At 36.1% G+C, this 24,283-nt stretch overlaps 1 protein-coding gene across 1 annotated transcript in view; it reads left to right on the forward strand.

Annotated features, from left to right (window-relative positions):
• Positions 1-24,283, forward strand: part of odad2 (outer dynein arm docking complex subunit 2) — a 117,687-nt gene that overhangs the window by 41,890 nt on the left and 51,514 nt on the right. The window contains exons 9-11 of the mRNA XM_056469368.1: positions 505-645; positions 3,223-3,367; positions 22,262-22,408. Coding sequence (XP_056325343.1) covers positions 505-645; positions 3,223-3,367; positions 22,262-22,408 — 433 coding nt within the window. The remainder of the gene's footprint in view (positions 1-504; positions 646-3,222; positions 3,368-22,261; positions 22,409-24,283) is intronic.

Here is a 24,283-nt window from a genome sequence, read left to right on the forward strand (position 1 = left end):
GGAAATAACCAAACTACCCCCCTCATTGTCCTGCGACCCCCCCCCCCCCCCCACCCTCCCACCCAGGGAGTCCCGACCTCCACTTTGGGAACTACTGACTTAAACTGAAAATCAGGGTGGTTTGTATTTTTATGTATTTAATTGTATTTTGATTATTTTTGACATTTAAATAGTAATGTATTTGGTGAAGTCATTAATAAAAAAATATTTACTATTTCTTTCATTAAGTGTATAAATGTGCGTACATTTTGTAAGACTTTGTATTAAGGTTCCATTAGTTAATGTTAGTTAATGTATTTATTAACATGAACAATATATTTATTACATTATTCATCTTTGTTATCTTTAGTAATAAATATAAAGTCATTCATTGTTGGTTTTTGTTAACTCATAGTACTGGACGTTAACTAATTTTAACAAATATTGTTTATCCTTAGTCCATATCAGTAAAAATGTGACTGTTAATAAATGTCTGATGTTTTTTTTGTTTTGTTTTTTTTCCAGTGATGGCGAAGTGAAACCCAGAAAGATCAGAGAAAGCAAGAAGATCTTTGAATACAGCACAAAGTCGCTCGCATCCGAGAGCAAAAAAAAGGCTAATATTTCTGGATCATCTCTACCAGGCCTTCAGTCCTCTCAAAAAATGTATGCCACCATAATCTCAGTCTACTGGAAAAGCTTTTTTTGTGCACATGGTATTTCCTCCGAGGTAACCATTCCTAACCATTGCAACAGGATCTAAAAAATATTCTCCCAGGAACACGCATAATTGAATAAACCTTTATTCTCCCGGCCAAATATATGTAAAAAAAAAAAGTATCATTGAATTGGAAATAAAGACTAACGTTCAGGGCAAATTATTTCAGCTGTGGATAAGTATTTATTTTATAGCCCTTAATAAGACACGGATGAAGCAGCCGTTCAGGTTGGTGTGCGCACAAAACGGTCCTCTGGTGCTACTGGGAGTAGCGGTCTGTAATAATCGGCCTGTGCCTGAGCCACTGATAACCCTATTCCTTCTTCTGACTCCTCTCTGTCTATTTGGCGATGGTGAGTAAAAACTCCAGCTGTCCCCATAACACCGGCTGCCAGAGTACACAGTCCTGCCTGTAAGGAGCTCTGGTGTAGCTGTAGATTCTCTTCTCTAAGTCCTACTGTTAATAGAAGCGCTTTAAAACAGTTATGCGCACAAAAGTCAGCGTCGCATAGTAGCGTAGTGTTTAAGGTACACTAATGGTGTGTTCACAATTGGCAGGATTGTTTTGATTGTTTTTATTCTTCTGAAAACTCTGGTTTAGTTGCTTAGTTTGTGTGCTTAGTTTTTTTTTTTCTCTGGGTTTTCACCAATGAGAAAGGTGAAGCAAGATAATTTGCAGTAGGGTTCAAAATTAACCTCCTACACAGTTTTATGAATTTGTTCAGAAATAATGGAATCTTCATTGTTCAAATTAGTGAAAACTTTGAAATGAAACCGTTTTCCCCCCAAATAATTAGGGAAAATACCACCATGTGCCAGAAACTAATAAAACAGAGGAATCTGAAAGTTTTCTCTAATTTTGATCAGTGTTCAATTGTTGTTCATGTGTAAGTCAAAATGATTGATTTTACTTTCATGCCAAAAAACATATTCCCTCAAGACATTTTATCAATTGATCCTACCATAAATGTATCAAATCTTAATTTCGGATCAGTAATAGGCATTGCTTAGAGCATAATTTGGATATATTTTAAAGATTATTCCTCAAAGTTTATATATTTTTTAACTTCATCTTTATTTCTATAGCACTTTTACAATGTATATTGTGTCAAAGCAGCTTAACATGTTCTAGTAAACTGAAACTGTCAGTCCAGTTTTCAGAGTTGAGTTGAGTTGAGTTGAGTTGAGTTGAGTTGAGTTGAGTTGAGTTGAGTTGAGTTGAGTTGAGTTGAGTTGAGTTGAGTTGAGTTGAGTTCAGTTCAGTTCAGTTCAGTTCAGTTCAGTTCAGTTCAGTTCAGTTCAGTGTGATTTAAATTTCACTGCTGAAAGTCCAAACACTGTAGATCAAAACCCAAACCAAGCAAGCCAGTGGCAACAGTGGCGAGGAACAAATTTCACCAATTAACGAAAGTGAAGGAAAAAAATCTTGAGAGAAACTAGGCTCAGTTGAGCACAACCATTTCTCCTCTGGCCAAACTTCTTATGCAGAGCTGCAGTCTAGGCGGCGGAGACTGGAGAACGCTAACGGCAACGTTAATAGTTTAACACCCAGAATCAAAATTTTGAAATAGTCATTGCCTAATCCTAACAAACCATACATCAATGAAAAGCTTATTTATTCTGCTTTTATAAGTTCTATAAGTCTCAGTCTAAAAAACAAAAAATAGACACTTTTGTCATTATTGTTGTTTTGCTAATATTGATTTCCACTGTATGACCCTAAACCTGCAAAATTTGCATTGCAATACATAGTTAGCATTGCCTTTTCAGTAAGTGACTGCCACCGAAGCGCTGTTTCTGATGGTGTGACTTACAAAAAGACAAGTGCACTTCTGTCCGGCAATACAGTTATCCACTGGAAAACATATCGAAGTCCCTCTGGCCTCTTCATTGTGTGTACTAAGTTTCATGACTCGTTTGACGATACATTCATTTCAGTAGCCTGATCCGCTTTAACGGCCATCTGCGTTTTGTGTGTGCGTGTATAAGTTTGCGATGAAAGAGTTCGGAAAAGCACTGATGACCACTCCAGTCTTCCTCTCTCTCTGTTGCTCTGTCTCTGTTCTCTCCATCCCCTGCCGTTTAATTTGATGCCATGGCTTAAGATGACACTTCAAATACACCCCTGAGTTTGACGGCCATTTTGTCCAAGGGTTTGAACATGAAGGCCTTTCAGAGAGCAATAATTCATTCCACATTGAATTCGGAGAGATTTTACCAGAGGATTGAGAGAATGGGCTGTGTGGTTTGGCTTGCACCTGCTCTAACTCTCCTCTGATTTGATGTATTAAGGCTCTATTTATTAAAGAGAGGACTTTTCTCTATATTGTCCTGAAATGTATGGATAGCTTTCATTTCGATCCTGAGAAATTTCTGGGGGAGAGTGCTGTCTGAAAGGCATGAAACTGGGTCCAGCTTATATTGATACATCTAATAGATATTTGTGTGTGTGTGTGTGTGTGTGTGTGTGTGTGTGTGTGTGTGTGTGTGTGTGTGTGTGTGTGTGTGTGTGTGTGTGTTTGTAGTAAAACCCCAGGAGGAGTTGAGGACTTCAGCGAGAGTTCATCAGAGGATGAGGAAGACGAAGAGCAGCATGAGAGACGTGCTGAAACCGCTACCGACCTGCCCTCTGAATACTGGCAGATCCAGAAACTAGTCAAATACTTAAAGGTAAAAAAATACATTTGCTTGTTTAAATGTACACACCTAGGGTTATCACAATGTCAGATTTTCAAAACGCAAATATTATGGCCAAAAAAATCTAAACTCAAGCATTATAGATTAAATATTACATTTCAGTGTTTTTTCAGTATAATTTCAGATAAATTAATGTTCTTTAATCTGATTTGCTGAGAGATCTTTCTTGCAATTTGATGAGGATTGCAATTGAATCAGAAGAGTTGATAGGATTTCAATTATGTAGTTTTTTTTAAACAATAATGCACATTTGGTAGTGTTTCATCAGTTTACATGACCTCCAGGAATTTTCTGACTGTTGAGAGCAGCTTTATCTTAGCCAGATTTTCTGAAACTACCACTGGCTCTGAGGCATGTCTCTTTATTAGTTAAACACATTTGTTTTGGTCTTACAGTCCATTTTTAGTTTCGTTAATCTGTTTGTTCCAACAGTTGTGGCTGAAATCAAAGTTTAATATAGTTTTAAGATTGTTGTTTTGAACTTTTTGTTTTTGAACTGGTTAGAAACTTTCCCAATTAAGTATTAAGGTATTGTTCAGTATTAGGTACTATGTATTCCATTATAATTAAGTGGCCTTAATTTCTCTGTACTGATTCATTTTTACTTTAAATCATAGGTCTCAAACTGGATTCCTGGAGGGCCGCAGCTCTGCGCAGTTTTGTTCCAACCCTAATCAAACAGCTGATCCAAATAATCAAGGTGTTCAAGGCTACTAGAGACTATTAAGCAAGTGTGAGTTGGAGGTGGTTGGAGCTTAACTATGCAGAGCTGCAACCCTCCAGGAATTGAGTTTGAGACCATTGCTTTAAATAAACAGTGCTGGAAAGAGTACTGAAAAATCATACTCCATTGAAAGTACTATTACTTGCCCAAAATGTAGTGCAAGTAGAGTAAAAGTATCTGTTGTAAGTATTACTAAAACTATAAGTAAAATGTATCCCTTTTAAATGTACAAAAGAGTAGTGAGTGTTGAGTATTAGTGTATAGCTAATGCGTTTACATGCAATTTGTGTGTGTGTGTAAATGTAACATTCTGTAGTGCCTTTAGTTATTGTTTAAGAGCCGGCAGCTAGCTCTCTGCAACTCTCACAATTTGGCTGCCGTCGCATCATCCAGGTGGATGCTGCACACTGGTGGCAGATGAGGAGATTTCCATCAAAAATGTGTAAAGCTCTTTGAGTGTCCAGAAAAGCGCTCTATAAATGTAAGGAATTATTATTTTAAGTCTATTTGGTGATTTCAGTCATCATACAGTAAACATCGGCCATCTCATCAGTGAAATGCAGTCTAAACAGTTTCTGGGTCATTGCGTGTAAAGATTGTGGACATATTCTTGGACATGGTTTGCTGCATTTATAAAGTGCCCATGTCTTGAGGTTGTTCAGTAGGATGCAATTTACTGTACTTTCTATATATGTACGATTTTGATTGGACAGGAATCAGAGAACTGAATTGTCTACTTAGCCAATCCCTGTAGAAAAGAAAAAAATAAAGTAGTGACTGCAGGTTGAAGGAAAATAGTGCAGTTAAAGTGCTGATACAGCACTAAAAATGTACTCAAGGTAAAGTAAACATACACATTTTTAAAACTACTCATTAAATTACAATTCCGGAGGAAAAATATTTGTAATTTGTTACTTTACACCACTGTAAATTAATCATTTGGTTCAAAGCACTTATTTTGTACAAACATGTTTTTACATTTTATTTATATAAAAAAAACATCTGCCTTTAATTACATCTGTAATTACATCTGTAATTACCCCGTTGACCCATCCCTTACACCTTAACCCAACCTTAAACCAACACCTGTCTCTAAGCTATCCCATGTCCCATTTCGATAGCAGCAATGCTTTGTTTTACAATGCAATTTGATTGAACACAATAAGTAAATTGTACTTATTTTTGATGTATCTAGTAGTTAAGGAATGATTAATATATAGTTTTGATGTACTTAGTAGTTCAGGCCGCTTAATATAAAGTTTTTTGAGAAGTAACACATGTCTATTATTAATAGTGATTGACTTTAGTTGTTACATTGTTGCATTATAAGACGGTGACCAAAGAATGTCTTTATTAGTGAAAAAGTGACTTGACTTTTGAAGGGGTGATCCACTACAATATCATATTTTAAACTTTAGGTCATATTTAATGTAGCTGTGTGAACATAAAGATAAAAGATATGTGAACGTTTTATATTACTTATATATGCTTATTCTAGATAAATGTGAAAGACACTTGTCAGATTTTATTTTAAGGAGCAGGCGTGAGGTTCAGCTGTGTGCTCTTTATTTTCTGTCTGATTCAGGCAAACTGATACGGCTGTTTACACAGCGCAAAAGCATGTGCTTGTAGGGGAGTGACGTGATGCCAATCCACGAGTCACAGCACATTATGTTAGCTGACCAATCAGAGCCTCTTGAGGGCGGGCCTTTCAGAGGAACTAGGAAATAGAACGATTGTTTCATGTTAGCTGAGAAGCAGTTTATTATCAAAGTAAGATTTATGAAAAAATAACGTTAATTTATTTTTATTTTTTTTACACAAATGAAGCATGAGCACTTATTGATTTGCATCTTATAATCTCAACCAAGCCTTAAAAATACACTCTGGGCCACCTATTTAAGGGTGTTAAAAGTACTTAAGTTTTAATTTAAGCAAAATTTAACCACTGCATTGATCAGCACTGCTCAATTGTTTTTCAAGTAACAGGCTTTTTTCAGCTGTTTAAATTTCAGCTTTAAATCTGTGGCGGTTCCTCAGACAAAAGGCCTTTTAAAGACCCTAGTGATTTGCAGTCAGATTGTTGCATAAACGTATCATACTTGCATCCATGTGATGTGGCTTTATCAACGCACTGTTTACCTACAATCGAATTACAGCTGTGTTGATAGAGAGCCACATCGCACGGCTACTCGTGTGATTCATAAATCACACTAAAAATATAAGTGTTGGGAGATGGAAAAATAGTTTGCACATTTAGCAGCCAAAACAGCTATGAGTGCTCAACCGCAAAACCTAACATAAGTTTCAAAAGTAGAATTTATTATGAGTATTCATAGCATTTTCTTTTTTCAATCATCTTAAACTTGCAAAATTGGTGTCTCACGTTAAGGTTAAGGACACAGTGTGGACACATTTTTAAAAGGATCTTCACTGTAGTGAGCAATAAATCATGTTAAGGAAAACAACCAAGCAAAGTTCAGCCGCAGGTAGATATTTTTAGCCCAGTAAAAAAACTACAGGATAATGAATGTGATTTTCCCAAAGGGAGGTGCTCATCCTCTACAAAATGTCAGAAGGAGAAAAAAATACAGTTGATAACAAAATCCTGTTTGATTTTCGACAAATGTGCATTTGGAAAGTGAATCTGAAAAGTTTGTTTTTGGTGATTTGTGCGAGGTGTTTGGGGATGTGTTTGTTATGCAGTGTTCAGCTTTAGACAGGATGTGTTTGTAACGTGCCCTTCCCAGCATTCTATCTGTCTGGAAACCACAGTTCTTATTTATGAGGATTTGTCCAGTAGCGCTCTTATAATGTCATTACCATCAGAAGCCGAAACACAGTCCGTGCCAAACTAAATATCTGTTTTATTTTTGGAGCGAAGGTTCAGTTTTTCTCCTCCCCTCTGTCTTTTCTTCTGCTCTTTTCCATGGTATAGACATGGGTTTGTATTTCTGGGAGATTAGGCTTCTATACGCTGATGCATGAATGATCCGATTGTGCTTTAATGGCTGTTTATCTTGGGATATTTTTGCAGTGTGCATTACCTGAACTGTACATTTACATGTTTGCCTTTCTGTACACATGTACGGAAGGCAGTCGGCATTAGTGACTACAGTATATCCTTTCATGATGCTGATGGCAATATTGGTGTTATATTAAGAAATGGTGCGTATCTGGTGACCGCAAAACATATTACGCACACACAAAACTGCTGAAAAAGAGCGTTGAGTATAATTGCACTTTCACACATTTACAGACGGACTTTGTAACTGCATCAGTGTGTAGAGGAGGAGGAGGAGGAGGCCACAGGCTGTTTGTCTCACCAGATTCAGCCGAATTGCCTCATTAGCTTGAATTAGCGAAACATGGCAGCCAAACAAAGTTGCACAGAAACATTCTTTCACACATTCCCCTCTCCCAATTACAGTATTATGCTCCTCGTTAAGGGCTTGAAAGAATTGCTAAGTGCCCTAATGCTATATGCTGAAAAAGTGCAATTTTTCCAATGCAATTACATTTATGTTACTGACAAAATTTTACTAAAGGTTTGCAGAGTGTCTGTCTGCTCAGGAAATTAAGCTTAATCCAGATCTCTTACAAGTACATACTGTAGTGCTCACTGTTCCTCACAGAAATATTATTTTAGGTTAGTAATGTGCACAAATAAGACTTGTGATATGTTAAAATGAGCCTCAGCATGAAATTAATCATGTGTAAAAGCTATACATTTGCATGGTGGCAGTTGGAACAGAATGGAACAGTTGTTATTTGTAACCAGAGTAATGTTTTGTTATCACACATGGCTGTTGTGAGGTCTTGCTCCCTCTACTGGACATTAGGTGTACTAAAATGATTGTGTGTCAGATCAAGCTGCTGGTGCACCTCTGAGTGATCCAGTGACATCAGAGTTTTTTCAGTTGAAAGTTTCTATAGATTTTATACTTTTGAGAAATGGCTGAAGATGTGCAGTCAAAACTAATGAAGGTAGTCATCTAATTCTAATAAAAGGTTTTATTAAGAAAATAATTATATTAAATTAATAAAATTCTACGGCTGGGCGATGTGAAAAAAAAAAGCAATCTCATTAATTATCTTCCATATTGACCGGTAATAATATATATTTCTATATAAGTTGTTAATGCTTCCAGATTTAAAAGAGTATTCCAACAATGGCTGAAGCCAGAAAAATTAGAGGGTTCGTTAAATGGCATAACCTATTTTCGGCTGATACATTTTCTATAAATCTCTAATGTCAACACACTTTTAGATTCCCATTGTTGCACATTTCTCCTGTGGGATTGGCTCTTAGATCAATATAGAGTAAAAAAAGTCCAGAGGTTATCATTGTTATTCACACAAATTTTATCGCAATTCAATATTATATCGTTTATCGGCCCAGTCTTGCTGAATTCTGTTCCCTTTATTTCCAATTGGTCAAGCATAACATGCAAAAAGCTGCATGCAGAGCTTTTTAATGGCCACACCTAACCCCACCCCTCACAGTGATGTCACTAGCTCCATTGAGTGCATTGTGTCTGGCATTGCATCTCTGAGATATGCAGTCTCAGCTTGCAAATCCAATTCTGCATCCAGATACTATTGGAAGCCTGGGGGTGTTGAGATCTGCTTCTGAAGTCCGATACAAGACATTCAAAACAGTAATGTTACATAACAATCAAACTACACTTTTAAATAGTATTTATATATTTTTATTTATTCTAAGATATAATTATTATTATATGGGATTTCCATGATGCTAATGTAGACCTCAATTATTAATATAAAATGTTAGAAACAGTTAAAAAACATTTCTTTACAGGATTATTTGATCAATGTAACAAATGAAATTTCTAAAAAACAGTATTGTTATAAAATAAAATAAAAATATAAAATTATATTTGTATTTTCATTATATATTTTACATTATATTTCCAAATGATGTTTAACAGAGCAAGGAATTTCTCACATTAACCTATAATATTTTTTCTTCTGGAGAAAGTCTTATTTGTTTTATTTCAGTTGGAATAAAAGCAGTTTTGATTTTTTTTTAATTAATTGTAAGTTAAATATTGTTAGCCCTCTTAAGCAGTATTTTTTTTATTGTCTATAGAACAAACCATCATTATGCAATGACTTGCCTAATTACCCTAACTTGCCTAGTTAATATAATTAACATAGTTAAGCCTTTAAATTGCACTTTAAGCTAGTGTTTTACTAGTATCTTGAAAAAATAGTTAGTAAAATATTATGTACCGTCATCGTAATTCAGGAGGGCTAATAGGTCTGACTTCAACTGTATATCATTTGTAATATAATTTATAGCAGTGATGGCAAAGCTGAATTTTTTTTACAGCCATTACTCCACACTGTAAAATTTTCCCAACACAAATCGATTGAGTTACCTTAACAATTTTAACAAATTTATGTGGATTGAACATAAAAAATTAAGTTGTCCCAAACTCTCAGAAATAAAGGTACGCGAGCTGTCACTGGGGTGGGACCCTTTTCAAAAGGTAATCAAAAGGTAATTTGTACCTTAAAGGTCCATATGAATACATCAAGGATACATATTAGTACCTAAGAAGGACAAAAGCTTTCCTCTTAAATTTTTTTAATACTAATATATACTTTTGTGTTAACGATAGATAGATATATAGACGGACAGACGGACAGACAGACAGACAGACAGACAGACAGACAGACAGACAGACAGACAGACAGACAGACAGACAGACAGACAGACAGACAGACAGATAGATAGATAGATAGATAGATAGATAGATAGATAGATAGATAGATAGATAGATAGATAGATAGAAAGAAAAAGAGAAAGAACAACAGTGTGCTATTAAAGTCTACTGTAATCTGCCATATGTAACTCCTATTAAAAATAACAGATAAGTTGGAGCAAAGTGATTAACAGCAGGCTCATTTCATCCATTTTCACTCATATTGGTGTAGTGTGTGTGTGTGTGTGTGTGTGTGTGTGTGTGTGTGCGTGTGCGCGTGTGTGTGTGTGTGTGTGTGTGCACGTGCAAGTGAAGGCGCTCATAAATATGCTGTGGATGTGCTGTTTTGCCTCAAGTTAATACTGTCCATTAAATCTGATACCTCTTTGCTCTTAAATCTGAAGTAGACGGCTCTCCTCTGCGGCTCTATGGCTTCTCTCTGTGTGTAAATCATTTAAACAGCTGTCTTTATCTCGCTCTAGACAGCTGGCTGCTTAATTGAGGATAAATGATAATGATCAGGCCTCAGTCTGCTTCTCTATAAATTAACTCTAATGTGTGTATCATACACAACGCTCGCGCCAGAGTGAACATTCCTTTTCTTTTTTCCCTAATACCACCTTGTTCTCTTGTTCACTTGAATGTTTAATTTCTTTTTCCTTTCTGCCCTCTCAATTTACTCTAGAGTATCGGTACAGCTCTGTTTTCTTCTTAAGTTTTATTTATATATCCATTCTCTCTGTTTGTCTTTTCCTCCTTTTTCCTTTCTGCTTTTATTCTCTGGAACCACTGTCTGTCTATGATTTGCTTGAATTTGTTAATTTTCTGAGCTTCATCTGCAGTGGGATTTATGATTTCTGGCTCATTCTGCAGTGTTTTGCTTTGGATATTTTAAGTATTCTTTCCTCTTTATGGTTTTTACTGTGATACACAGCTTGTGCTGTCAGTGAGACCAGCTTTTCGTGCTTTCAAACACAACTACAATCTATCGGCTCTCTTACAATCTTTCAGTACTTTTGTGACAGTTAAATGATTTCACATACCACTATACTTGATTATTTATTGAAGACAAACATTTCCAAGGGAAAAGCAATACAACACACTTTTATAGTCTTGATCACCGATAAATGTCAGGCTTTGTCTCCACCGTATTTTATGAAGACGTTTTAATACAGATAAGACCTGCAGACCTGAGCAGCACTATCATTCTTGACATCCCATGTGGAGAAAGTAAGCAGAACTAAATTTTTGTATGACACCAGAACCCTAACCTTAACCTTAATATACTGTAGAGCATTGGGTTATGGATTAAGGATGTGAAAAGTCTACACATGCAAAAATATGCATGTGTTTTTCTTCTGCAGCAATGTTATTTTTGCAGTGAGAGGTTATTTGAGTTACCCTTACATTACCTTACCTTGTATCTTACCTTTTCCCACTTTTATAAACCCCATGGTTTTGCCTGAAAATCTCAGTAGATCAATAGTCTCTGGAATGCTCAGACCAGTCCATCTGTACCAACAACCATGCCACAATCAAAGTCACTTAGATTATCTTTCTTCAGGACATTTTTGTGACCATGTCTAGATGCACTTTATTTGTAAAATGTAGAATTTCTAAAATTTATGGTAAAAAAAAACTGGCAGCTGTAAATTCTAAATTGTATGGTAAACTAACATTTTTATTAAATTAGAGTGTTATACACCAGTGTTTTAAAATACTAACAGTGCTCTACAGTGCATCCGGAAAGTATTCATAGCGCTTCGCCTTTTCTACAATTTTTTATGTTACAGCCTTATTCCAAAATAGATTAAATTCATTTATTAACACATTTCTAATAACTGATTTATTTTATCGTTGCCATGATGACAGTAAATAATATTTGACTAGATATTTTTCAAGACACTTCTATACAGCTTAAAGTGACATTTAAAGGCTTAACTAGGTTAATTAGGTTAAATAGGCAGGTTACGGTAATTAGGCAAGTTAAGTATAATGATGGTTTGTTCTGTAGACTGTCGAAAAAATATATAGCTTAAAGGGGCTAATAATTTTGACCTTAAAATGTTTTTTTTTTTAAATTAAAACTGCTTTTATTCTAGCCAAAATAAAACAAATAAGACTTTCTCCAGAAGAAAAAATATCATCAGACATACTGTGAAAATTTCCTTGATCTGTTAAACATAATTTGGGAAATATTTAAAATAGAAAAAAATATTAGTATATAAGTATTCACAGCCTTTGCTCAATACTTTGTTGATGCACCTTTGGCAGCAATTACAGCCTCAAGTCATTTTGAATTTGATGCCACAAGATTGGCACACCTGTCTTTGGGAATTTTTGCCCATTCCTCTTTGCAGTACCTCTCAAGCTCTATCAGGTTAGATGGGAAGCGACGGTGTACAGCCATTTTCAGATCTCTCCAGAGATGTTCAATAGGATTTAGGTCTGGGCTCTGGCTGGGCCACTCAAGGACATTCACAGAGTTGTTGTGAAACCACTCCATTGATATTTTGGCGGTGTGCTTTGGTTTACAGAGACATCCTGAATGAAAACCTGCTTCAGAGTGCTCTTGACCTCAGACTTTGGCGACGGTTCATCTTCCAGCAGGACAATGAAGTCCTGCTGGAAGATGAACCGTCGCCAAAGTCTGAGGTCAAGAGCACTCTGAAGCAGGTTTTCATTCAGGATGTCTCTGTAAATTGCTGCATTTATCTTTCCCTCTATCCTGACTAGTCTTCCAGTTCCTGCTGCTGAAAAACATCCCCACAGGATGATGCTGCCACCACCATGCTTCAATGCAAGGATGGTATTAGCCTGGTGATGAGCGGTGCCTGGTTTTCTCCAAATGTAACGCCTGGCATTCACTCCAGAGTTCAATTTTAGTCTCATCAGATCAGAGAATTTTGTTCCGTATCGTTTGAGAGTCCTTCAGATGCCTTTTGGCAAATTCCAGGCAGGGAGTTGCTTCCGTCTGGCCATTCTACCATATAGGCCTGATTGGTGGACTGCTGCACAGATGTTTGTCCTTCTATAAGGTTCTCCTCTCTCAAACAGAAGAACGCTGGAGCTCAGACAGAGTGACCATCGGGTTACTGATCACCTCCCTGACTAAGGCCCTTTTCCCCTTATCATTCAGCATAGATGGCTGGCCAGCTCTCGGTAGAGTCCCGGTGGTTCCAAACATCTTCCACTTACGGATTACGGAGGCCACTGTGCTCATTGGAACTTTCAGAGCAGCAGAGATTTTTCTATAGCCTTCCCCAGCCTTGTGCCTCGAGACAATCCTGTCTCTGAGGTCCACAGACAATTCTTTTGTCTTCATGCTTGGTTTGTGCTTTGACATGCACTGTCAACCCTGGGACCTTATATAGACAGGTTTATGCCTTTTCAAATCAGGTCCAATCAACTGAATTTACCACAGGTGAACCCAGATTAAGCTGCTGAAACATCTCAAGAATGATAAGTGGAAAGAATGTTGCTGAGCTCAATTTAGAGCTTCATGGCAAAGGCATGTACATGGGATTTTTCAGGTTTTTTTTAATTTTATTAAATTTGCAACAATTTAAAAACATTTTTTTCACATTGTCATTATGGGCCATTGTGTGTAGAATTTTGAGGAAATCAATGAATTTAATCCGTTTTGGAATAAGGCTGTAACATAAACAAATGTGGAAAAAGTGAAGCGCTATAAATACTTTCCGGATGCACTGTACACAGCATACATTTGTGATACAAGGAGATAAAAAAAATTATAAGCATGTGTGGATGAGAAAGTCATATGAGAACCGATGCTCATCACAGAAACATAGTTAGTTACAGCCACTAAACACCATCATGGTAACACACATAGAATAAAGTAATGCAATAAACTTTCAAATTAAATGTAGCACAAAAATCTAATGTAATGTATAACGAATGAGGAAAAAACTTAGGACAACCATAATAATGTCAATAAAAAGCATAAAAAATAAAGTGTTCAGGAATTCTGGGAAGGTCAATTTTAGCCAAGTAACAGATTTTTACTAAAGCAGTTTTAAAAATTTTTACTGATAAAATCTTGGCCATTTTTTGCAGTATGCATAAATATATTGATTTGTTGCAATGTGATTGGCTGTTTCCATAAGTAGAATAGTAGCGTGTGAATGTATATCACTAGTATATAAAGTGTTATAATATAGATCATGTATATGTAAAGCTTGATATACATTCATTCATTTTCTTTTTGGCTTAGTCCCTTTGTTAATATGTGGTTGCCACAGCGGAATGAACCACCAACTTATCCAGCATATGGTTTTCGCAGCGGATGCCCTTCCAGCTGTAACCCATCACTGGGAAACATCTATACACACACATTCATACATACACTACGGACAATTTAGCTTACCCAAGTCACCTATAGCACATGTCTTTGGACTTGTGGGGGAAACCGGAGCACCCGGAGGAAACCCAGTGAACATGGGAAGAACATGCAAACTCCATACAGAAATGCCAATTGACCCAGCCGAGGCTCGAACCAGTGACCTTCTTGCTGTTCGGGGATCATGCTACCCACTGTGCCACCATGACACCCAAGCTTAAGGTATATATTATATAGTTTAAATATTGCAACAGTTAAAACTGTCATAAGAAGCAGTATAGATTTGCTTTGCAGTGTATACATTTTTACGTTAATATACGGTATGGATTTACTCTTCATAAAAAAACACTGACAAGGGCTAAACTTGTCTGATATAAGGAAAAAATTAGTTTTTGCAATGATAATATAAAAATAATAATTTTCTATTTAAATTTTATTTATTTAATTACTTAAAACTGAATGTTCTGCTGACATCCCTACAGTCACATACAGTACGTGAGCACTTCTTTAATGTCAGTAAGGTGTACTGTATAGTGATGGCAAAAGATAAAGCCGTCAGTCCTTCATGTTCACAGCTTTTTTCTGTGTGTGTGTGTGTGTGTGTGTGTGTGTGTGTGTGTGTGTTTGCATACTGAACATCTGTCTTCACACAACAGACTGAGAATGAGGGTCCTTTAGAATTGAGTCAGAGACATTATAAAAGACCTTCAGATGTTTTCTGATATGTAAAGAATGTCTACAGACCAAAGCTGCTTGAAAATGAAAGCATATGAACATGATTTCTTTCTCCCTGGTATCAGTACTAAATATAGCTTTGTGTTTTTACAAGATTCAATGCAAACCCGCTGAATGCTTTGAAGAGAGAAACTGTGGCAGGACAGAGAATGCAGTGGATTCACTGATAGTTTTGGTTCACATTTAGTCCAGCCACTTAATATGGACAACACATGTGTCTTTTTCACTAACTCCTGCTTCTTTTCTTCCTTTCTTTATTTCTCTGCCTCTTTAACTGTTTTTCTCACTTCTTATCATTCTCTCTGTCTGTCTCCTTCATTATTCTCATTCATCTCCCCATGTCTCTCCTCACTGTTCTTTTAAGTCTAAGTCTACACTTTATTCCTCATTATTACTCCTTTTATGTTCTTCCTCTTTTTTAAAAATCTCTTCTCACATCCATGTTCTTTGTTCAGTCCTAAGAATATTTTCAACAAAGTGCTATTCTGGTTGTTTTACAGATAAGCAATACTTTATTGTCATTATTGAACAGTTGAAAGGACCTTACCAATCATCTAAACCCTTTTATAAAAATACTTTTTTAAATTAAATTGAATTTTTTTATAAAATTAATTAATACATTTTTAAATTTAATTTAATTTAATTTTATTTTCCTTCGGCTTAGTCACATTATTTATCAGGGATCACCACAGTGAAATGAACTGCCAAGTTATCTAACATGTTTTACGTAGCAGATGCCCTTCCAGCTGCAACCCAGTTCTGGGAAACACCCATACACATTCATTCACACACATACGCTACGGCCAATTTAGTTTATCCAATTCACCTATACTGCATGTCTTTGGATTGTGGGGCAAACCGGAGCACCGAGAGAAAACCAACACAGAAATACCAACTGACCCCCAGCCGGGACTCAAATCAGCAACCTTCTTGCTGTGAGGTGACAGTGCTAACCACTGAGCCACTGTGCCATCCCATTTTATTTTATTATATTTTATTTTAGACTTGACTTGATTTGAACTATAATTTTGCAGGTACTTGTCATCCCAATCCTAACAGTTCACTAATATTCTATTGAATTTAATTCTATGTTTAGACTATGCAATGCCAGTCAAATTTTGGCTCATTTAATTTCAGCTATGGTGTTGTAGTAATTTAGAAGTGACAGGACACAGGAATCCATCATTTTATTTCATATGGTGTGTCATACTGGATGCATTTATTCAATCTCCTGATGACATCACTGGTGTTGTTAAAGTCAGCAAGTAATATTATGTTAGGAAGCAATGTGTAGTAATATACAGCACACTTCTGGTCCATAATGATATTTTTTTAGAGCCAAATTAACAGAATTGTCTAATTGAATAGTCAGACACAGGGCTCTATTTTAATGATCTAGGCGCAAAGTCTAAATCGCAGGGCGTAAAAGCATTAAGGGTGTGTCCAAGTCCACTTTTGCTATTTTAAGGATGGTAAAATACACTTTGCACCATAGCGTATGGTCTAACAGGGTCGTGCTTATTCTCTTAATGAGTTATGGATTTGTTTTGAGAATAAAAAAATCAGTGTCTCATCTCCCATTCACTTTAAGAGTCAGTTGCATTGCGCCATGGCACATTTGCTGTTTACATGGCGGACTTTGTAAGTAGAAAAACTGAAAGCTCCACTAGTGAGAAAACAATTAAACAGACCATCTGCCACGTGAGGTTAAAGAATGAGTCTCGTCCAATAGGTCTTTACTTTTACTCACTCTTTCAATCTCTCGTGGATAAGGAAATGGAAACGGTGTTGTACGCACTTCACTGAAGACATCCATTAACAATTCAGTTCTAATTTCCAGCAAACGAATAAATGAACATAATAACTAAGTGTGTTTATATCCAAACACACATCCTATGCCCCATATGATCCAAAACAATAATATTTTTTGTAATATTTTATTTCTTTAATTCTTTTACATTAGTAAAGATATTTGTGTATTGCTGTACTTCCTGCATGTTTTAAGCAATGTGTAAGTGAGGCGCACAACTAACGCTCTCTGTGCTGGACTTTAGACCTATTGCACAGTCTTTTTTAGTTCCTCAAAATAGCAATGCGCCAACAATGCGCCGCAACACACCTCTTTTCTAGACCAGAACATCCATGAGTCCACAAAATGGTGCGAATGGATTTGCTATTTAAACAACGTGGCGAAAACTGGAAAATTAAGGTTGCGCCAGTCTGAAAACAGCAACACATCAGGGCAAACACGTCTTGTGCCTTATTGCGCTGGGTGTATGATAGGGCCCACAATGTCTGCCATAGACAAAAACATTGTGTAGTCTGAAAGTGACATTAGTTGACAGGTAAACGCATAATTACCTAAATCAACAGATTATCTCAAATTAAGCTTTAGTGTTTACCTTTTTCGTCACGCTAATTATTCTGCAAAAACTATGCAGAATGTAATCATTCACACAGAATGCATATTTGCATGTAAAAACATCAGATGCACTGTTTATGAATGTTTTTAAGCTCCTCCTCTGCCATGTTAAATCAAAATTTGCAAGTGTTATTCTTTAGGGGAACAATAATTCCATGTATGTTTATCCACTGAAAAAAAAAAGTTTGTTTTGGTCATCTTCAATTAAAGTCTGACCATTTGAAGTAGCAGCCCTTCTCTGTTCACGCTGGGTTGACTGATTCAACTACAATATTCTTAACCATGGCCCTCTTACCGTTAGTTTGCTATGAGGGAAGGATGCGCAAAAAGAAAGCCCCGCCCACTACCTTATGCACATCCATCATGCACATCCATCAATCGCATGTTTACATAGATAAACAAAGGAAAAGTCATGCATTGGACTGGAAAAAAGCATTCTACATGAATTACCCTGAAGTATGTGAACTGGAATGCGCCTTTCTAGTAAACGAGGGTGCAAGACTAGCATAATCACTGTATCTTATCTGTTACTCGTTTTATGAAAAAGAAACATGGGTGTTTGGTCGATTTCCAGAGCTCTGGACTTGAGCGTCACATTTCAAAGGTCTGGTGCACGAGCGGCATTACAGCAGCTTACATGCCTCTTTGAGACCTACTGCACTGAACACAGCGCCAGCCACACAGAGAAAAGCCTCCCTTTGTTTGCATTCATAAGATCTGCTCCAGATAAAAGGAGGAGAAAAACGAGGCATTGTATCAAAAACACACATGGAAGTGGAGTTTCTGGTGTTTTCTCTTGGGGAAAGCTGATCTTAGATCTGTGGTCGTGACCTAAACAAACAGCAATCACTAAAGCGGCTGTAATTTGTTGATTAAAGATGATTAATAGTGTAGTATTTTAGCTGGATCTCTCCTGCTTTATTTATCTGTCACTCGCCGTTCTGTTATTTCATTCCAGCGATAAAGGACTTGCCGTGAAGGATATCAAAACCACAAAAGTCATCTCGAGATGTATCTGTTGAGGAGTCCGACCCAACAAATGCCACATGTTTGGGTTGTTGTACTCACTGCGTAGGCAACTTCTGAAGAACAACCAGCCTAAAACATTGCGTGTGTATATAGCAACTGTCAAAACAGAGCTTTTTCTAGGGCCAATTCGTTATCATCTCCAACATTTCAGAGCTTGTTTTCTTTTAATTGCTAACTTAGGTCATTGTCTATGGTTTCAGGCCACAGCACAGCAGCAGTCTGAATCAAAGGATCTCTCTCCACCCCTGTTTATAGTCACAATACTAAACACTTACACACAACATGTGGTCAACAAAATGAGACTTGAAGGGAAGATGGTTTGGGGGTGTGGGTCAAACGGGTCGAAAAGGGGTTCATGGAGAAATTAAGCCATTAGCTGTATTTTCATCCACGTATTTTATGCGCGTATTGGGATATCACATAAAAGACGCTGGATGGAAATGCCAAGATGTGTATAAAATCTAAAAGTGTGCATAAAAATGTCACACTCAATTGATGTGGATAGTTTTTAATCTGATAAGAACAGGCACTTGAACTAGAATGGAAACATATAAAGAATACATTTTTGCTAAGGAGACATTTACATAATACCACTGGGAAAAACAGAAAACTTAATGTGTTGTGTATGTTTATTTACATAACAGCAGAGTTTTAAAAGGCAAATATTTGAAAATGACCTTCAAACAAATAATGTAACTTAATAGAAACTAGACTCATTTACAGTACAAAAAAGTATACCGCACCGTAAACCCTATTAAGTTGAGATTAGTCAAATGATTTGAGGAAAGTAATTTCCTTAGTTCGTTTGAGTAATGGGAAATCGACAACTCAGTTAATTGAGTTGACCAAATGTGGTCTAATAGATTAACTTCCAAATTTTTCACCTTTTAAATTCTTTACTTACTTACTTATTCCCAGGGCCATTTATACCGAAGTTGATATTTAGTCGCACCATGTTAGTGTTTTGTAACCTCTCATTTTTACGAGGTAGATCGTTAGCTTAGCGCTCAACCCCCAATCTGGAGTACCAGGACATACACACACACACACTATGGACAATTTAGCTTATCCATTTCCACAATGTGAAGGAAACCGAAACACCTGGAGTAAACCCACGTGAACGGGGAGAACATGCAAAATCCACACACAAATGCCAACTGACCCAGCTGGGACTCGAACCAGCGACCTTATTGCAGTGAGGCGACAGCGCTACCTACTGTGTGTATATCAATTAAGAAAAATCTATATAAGCTTTTAAATATCTACTTACTAATTTAACTTTTCTTTTTTCAGATTTCTCTTGTCAGATAGGTTCAGGTAGTGCCTCTGTCCTGCTGTGCTTCAGCAAAATTCAGCATCACAAGCAAAATGACCACTTTGTGTCATACAACATATATCTACCAATCAGCGCGGGTATCAAGTCAGAATTTCAAGAAGTTCAGAAATCTTAAAATATTAATCAAAAGCTTTTTGCTGCTTTATGAGTAAGTTAAACACAAGTTTAAATTTTGATGCCCAAAATTGGTATTTTAGGTAATGTCAAGTTATATTAACTTAATATCTTTAGCAATGAATTTCTTTTCAAATTAGTCCCTTTATTAATCAGGGGTTGCCACAGCGGAATGAGCCACCCAAATGCCACATAAAAAAATTGAAATTCCTGGTTTGAACAACATTGTTATCTATAAATAAAATCTTTCAAGAATGCAAAGATACATTATGTAAACCTAGCCTAAATTGGCCTAAAAAGTTTAGTTGCTTGACCTGTGTTTATTCCATGTGTCTTTGGTTGCTATGGTTTCTTATTAGTGGACCAATGAGTCCCACCTGTTCTTTGTTTGCCATTCATTTTATTTAGATGAACCTATTTGGTTCAGTTATTTGTCTGTTCTTGTTTGTGTTATGTGGTTTAGTTTTCTCTTCTCCGATATTTTCTGAACATTTCTTCTCTCTCTAAATAAAAAGGCTGTTTGCAGTTATATCCTTTACTCTCCCTGTTTGAACAAAGCCATCACACAAATTCATCTACAGTATGTGACTATTATCAGCATTTAAATTAAAATGAAATGTTAAGCGTACAAAAAGATTACATTCTGTTTGCACAAAAATATATTATTTTAAAGAGCCCCTATTTTGCATTAAATGTCATATTTTGGTTTTGGGGGTCTCCAACAACAGGATGATATGCATGCAAGGTCAAAAAAAACTTTCATTGTCTTTTAATGTGCATTTATTTTAGCTAATTATCCCAACGACTTCCATATGAATTGTTCAGCGATTCATTTGTTCCCAAACCCCTCCTTTACATGAGGCTAATCTGCAGTGATTGGTCCGATCAACCAGTTTGTTGTGATTGGTCGACTGAGTTCAGCACGAGACAGAAACACCCAACACAGCAATGAAGTAGCAGATCATGTGAGAGCCCAATGCAGGAATGCAATAAAGCAAAGCAGTTAAACTCCAGCATATTACTGTAAACCTTTACCCCTGTAACTCTTAAACCTAACCCCAAGTAATAACAATAACACACATTCAGTATTAACCCACAGAGTGGCAAAAATTGAACTATTTTTAAAATTGACCACGCCGCACGTGTAGGAACAGCTGATGGTGGCAATAGCAAAGACAAACGGCAGAGGATGGCGAGTTCAGAAATGCATTTAAATTAGTAAAGGAAAAAGCATGCATCGCGTTTTCAACGTGGTTTTGAACGCAATATGTGAATAGCCCATAAAGATTTAACCTGAGAGATTGAGGACAAGCAGTGATCTATAATAGATAAGGGATTACGAGTCGCGAATCCCATGTTGCAGCATAGGTTATTGTATCAAAAATCATAAAAATGACAGGAACAAACACAACACTACACTGTAAAAAAAATCAGTTATTTTACTTTTTTTTCCAGCAGCTAGGGTGCCAGAGAAAGAACAAATAATGGACATTTACCATAAAATAACAGACAGTAAATTACAGAAATATAGCGGAAATCTAAATTTAAGGAAATTCCTATAATTTAAAGTCCATTATTTTATGGTAAATGTCTATAATTTAACAGCCGTCATTTTACGTTTTTTTTTTGGCACCCTAGCTGCCAGATAAATACATAAAATAATGGATTTTTTTACAGTGTAGGTTGGCTTTACTGTGGTATTTCTATATTTAATGTGGTATCTCTATGGGTCAGTAATTGTCATCTTCATGTCATGATAAGTCCCGTGACCCCCCGTACTCTGCTAGTGCCTGAAGGGAAAGGCGTGTTCACATTTTACCGGATCTAGTACTACATATTTGTTGATGTACCATATCGACATCAACGTTCAGGCAAAAAATCTGAACCCAACACGAATCATTTATTAGATGCTGAGTCGACTATTTCATTAAAAAAAATCAATAGTTTTAATAGAATCAGTAGATTTAAACCTCAGCTGGATGTTTTCATTCACTTAGAGCTTTGTTACACACTGCATGGAAGCTCATTTTCAAAAACCCATAACAGGGGCTTTTTACAAAGAATATCCCCAAAAGATATTCAAATAATATTTTAACCAATAAAAAACATGAATGCATTATAACAATACAACATGTTATAATACTATGGAGACATCTCCATTTAAAAATTCAGTTTAAATCTTTGTGCTAATCTCTCTGGTAATGATTCTCTCTTGAACACATCATGCATTATATGTGCAATATTGTATATTTACAACCATCTCACAGGCGTATACAGACACAAGCATCTTCTCTCTATTATCAGAGTCAATTCTGTCAGTGCAGGCGTTTTAACTGAATGAAATGCATAATAGAACAGCTGTTTCTGTTCATGTCATGATGTAATTGCCGCACATGTGTTTGTTTGTGTGAACAGGGGGCTAATCAGACAGCCACGGTGATTGTTCTGTGCTCTTTGAGAGACTTTAACCTGGTCCAGGATACGTGTCAGCTGGCCATCAGAGACGTCGGTGGGCTGGAGGTTCTCATCAACCTGCTGGACACTGATGAGATCAGATGTAAAGTAAGTGCATCCAGACTCTATTAATTAGGTCAGAGGTCAACATCTGACTTTGGGAAATGTTTATATTTCTGTTTTTCATTTTATTGCATTTATTGCATGTTAAAATGTCTTGAGTGGTACGATGTTTTTAATGTTTTTTTTTAATAAGTCTCTTGAGTGTTCTAGGCTGAATTTATTTGATTAACAATACCGTTAAATCAGCAATGTTGTGATTTTGTTTTTAGAATTTAAAATAACTGTTTTCTGTTTATATATATTTGAATGTAATTTTTACATTGATGGTGAAATTTTTCAGTATTAGTCATTAGTCCAGGCTTTAATGTCACATGATACTTCAGAAATAATTTAATAAGCTTAATGGCCATTTCTTTATATTATCAGTTTTTAAAAACTGCCTTGAAAATAGTTCAACCTCTATTTATTACTTAAACTAGATAAAAGTTTTCATTTTATTAGGGGAAGAGTTTTTTTTCACAGGATTCTCTGCAAATGTAAAGTTTAAAGGCACCTATTGTACCTCTTTTACAAGATTTTAACAAATGAATTTGGTGTCTCCAGAATGTGTCTGAAAGTTTCAGCTCACAATACCCATCAGATTATTTATTATATAATGTAGAATCTGCCCATTTTGTGTCTGAGGACTAGCTGTTTTTGTAGCCTGTGGCTTTAAATGCAAATCAGCTACTTCTCCCCGCCCACCGCTCCGACATGCGTGTCTGCTTCTCATGCATTACATCAGATAAACAGCCGTCAGTGATAGAGACAGACACGGATGAAGCTGAAATACAGCCCATTAGTCAAAAATACCAAGTAAGTTTATTTGATGTATTTGCGGTGTAGTCTGTTCAAGCCTTTCTGAAATGGTGAGTCACACACACATACAGTTGAAGTCAGAATTATTAGCCCCCCTTTGATTTTTTTTTTCTTTTTTCAATATTTCCCAAATGATGTTTAACAGAGCAAGGAAATTTTCACAGTATGTCTGATAATATTGTTTGTTCTGGAGAAGTCTTATTTGTTTTATTTCGGCTAGAATGAAAGCAGTTTTTAATTTTTTAAAAACCATTTTAAGGACAAAATTATTAGCCCCTTTAAGCTATTTTTTCGATAGTCTTTAGAACAAGCCATCATTATACAATATCTTGCCTAATTACCCTAACCTGCCTAGTTACCCTAATTAACCTAGTTAAGCCTAAATGTCACTTTAAGCTGTATAGAAGTGTCTTGAAAAATATCTAGTCAAATATAATTTACTGTCATCATGGCAAAGATAAAAGAAATTGGTTATTAGAAATGAGTTATTAAAACTATTATGTTTAGAAATGTGTTGAAAAAAATCTTCTCTCCGTTAAACAGAAATTGAGGAAAAAATAAACAGGGGGGCTAATAATTCTGATTTCAACTGTATATGCTCATTTGCTGACACCATGCAGCCGTGGTGATTATAGCGGTTAAGAATTACATAGCAATTTTACTCTCTCTATTACAAACATGCTCTGTTTTAAAAACGTTTCAAACTTATAAAATTAATTATTGAGGTGCAGCTGATCACAGAGAGTATGAACATATGTTTTAATCCCATTTTTTTTTGCAAAAAAATGTTCTGTTGACATGTGTATACATGTTATTATGGAGACATGGCACCTGTCAATCAATTCGGTGGGTGGGGAAAACCGCACTCCTATACGTCACGTTGTGGTGGGCCTATTTTAACATCAGTAAATTTAAAAAAAGAGACTTGTTGAGTTTATATCACTCCAGTATGACAGTTCTGTGCAAACAGCTTCCACAAGTTGATTTTCATCATAGGTGCCCTTTAAAACAACATTTATTCAAAATGAAAATCTTTTTGACTGTTTTAAATGTTTAATGTAA

This window comes from Danio aesculapii, chromosome 12 (genome assembly GCF_903798145.1).
Source record: "Danio aesculapii chromosome 12, fDanAes4.1, whole genome shotgun sequence".
Lineage (NCBI taxonomy): Eukaryota > Metazoa > Chordata > Actinopteri > Cypriniformes > Danionidae > Danio > Danio aesculapii.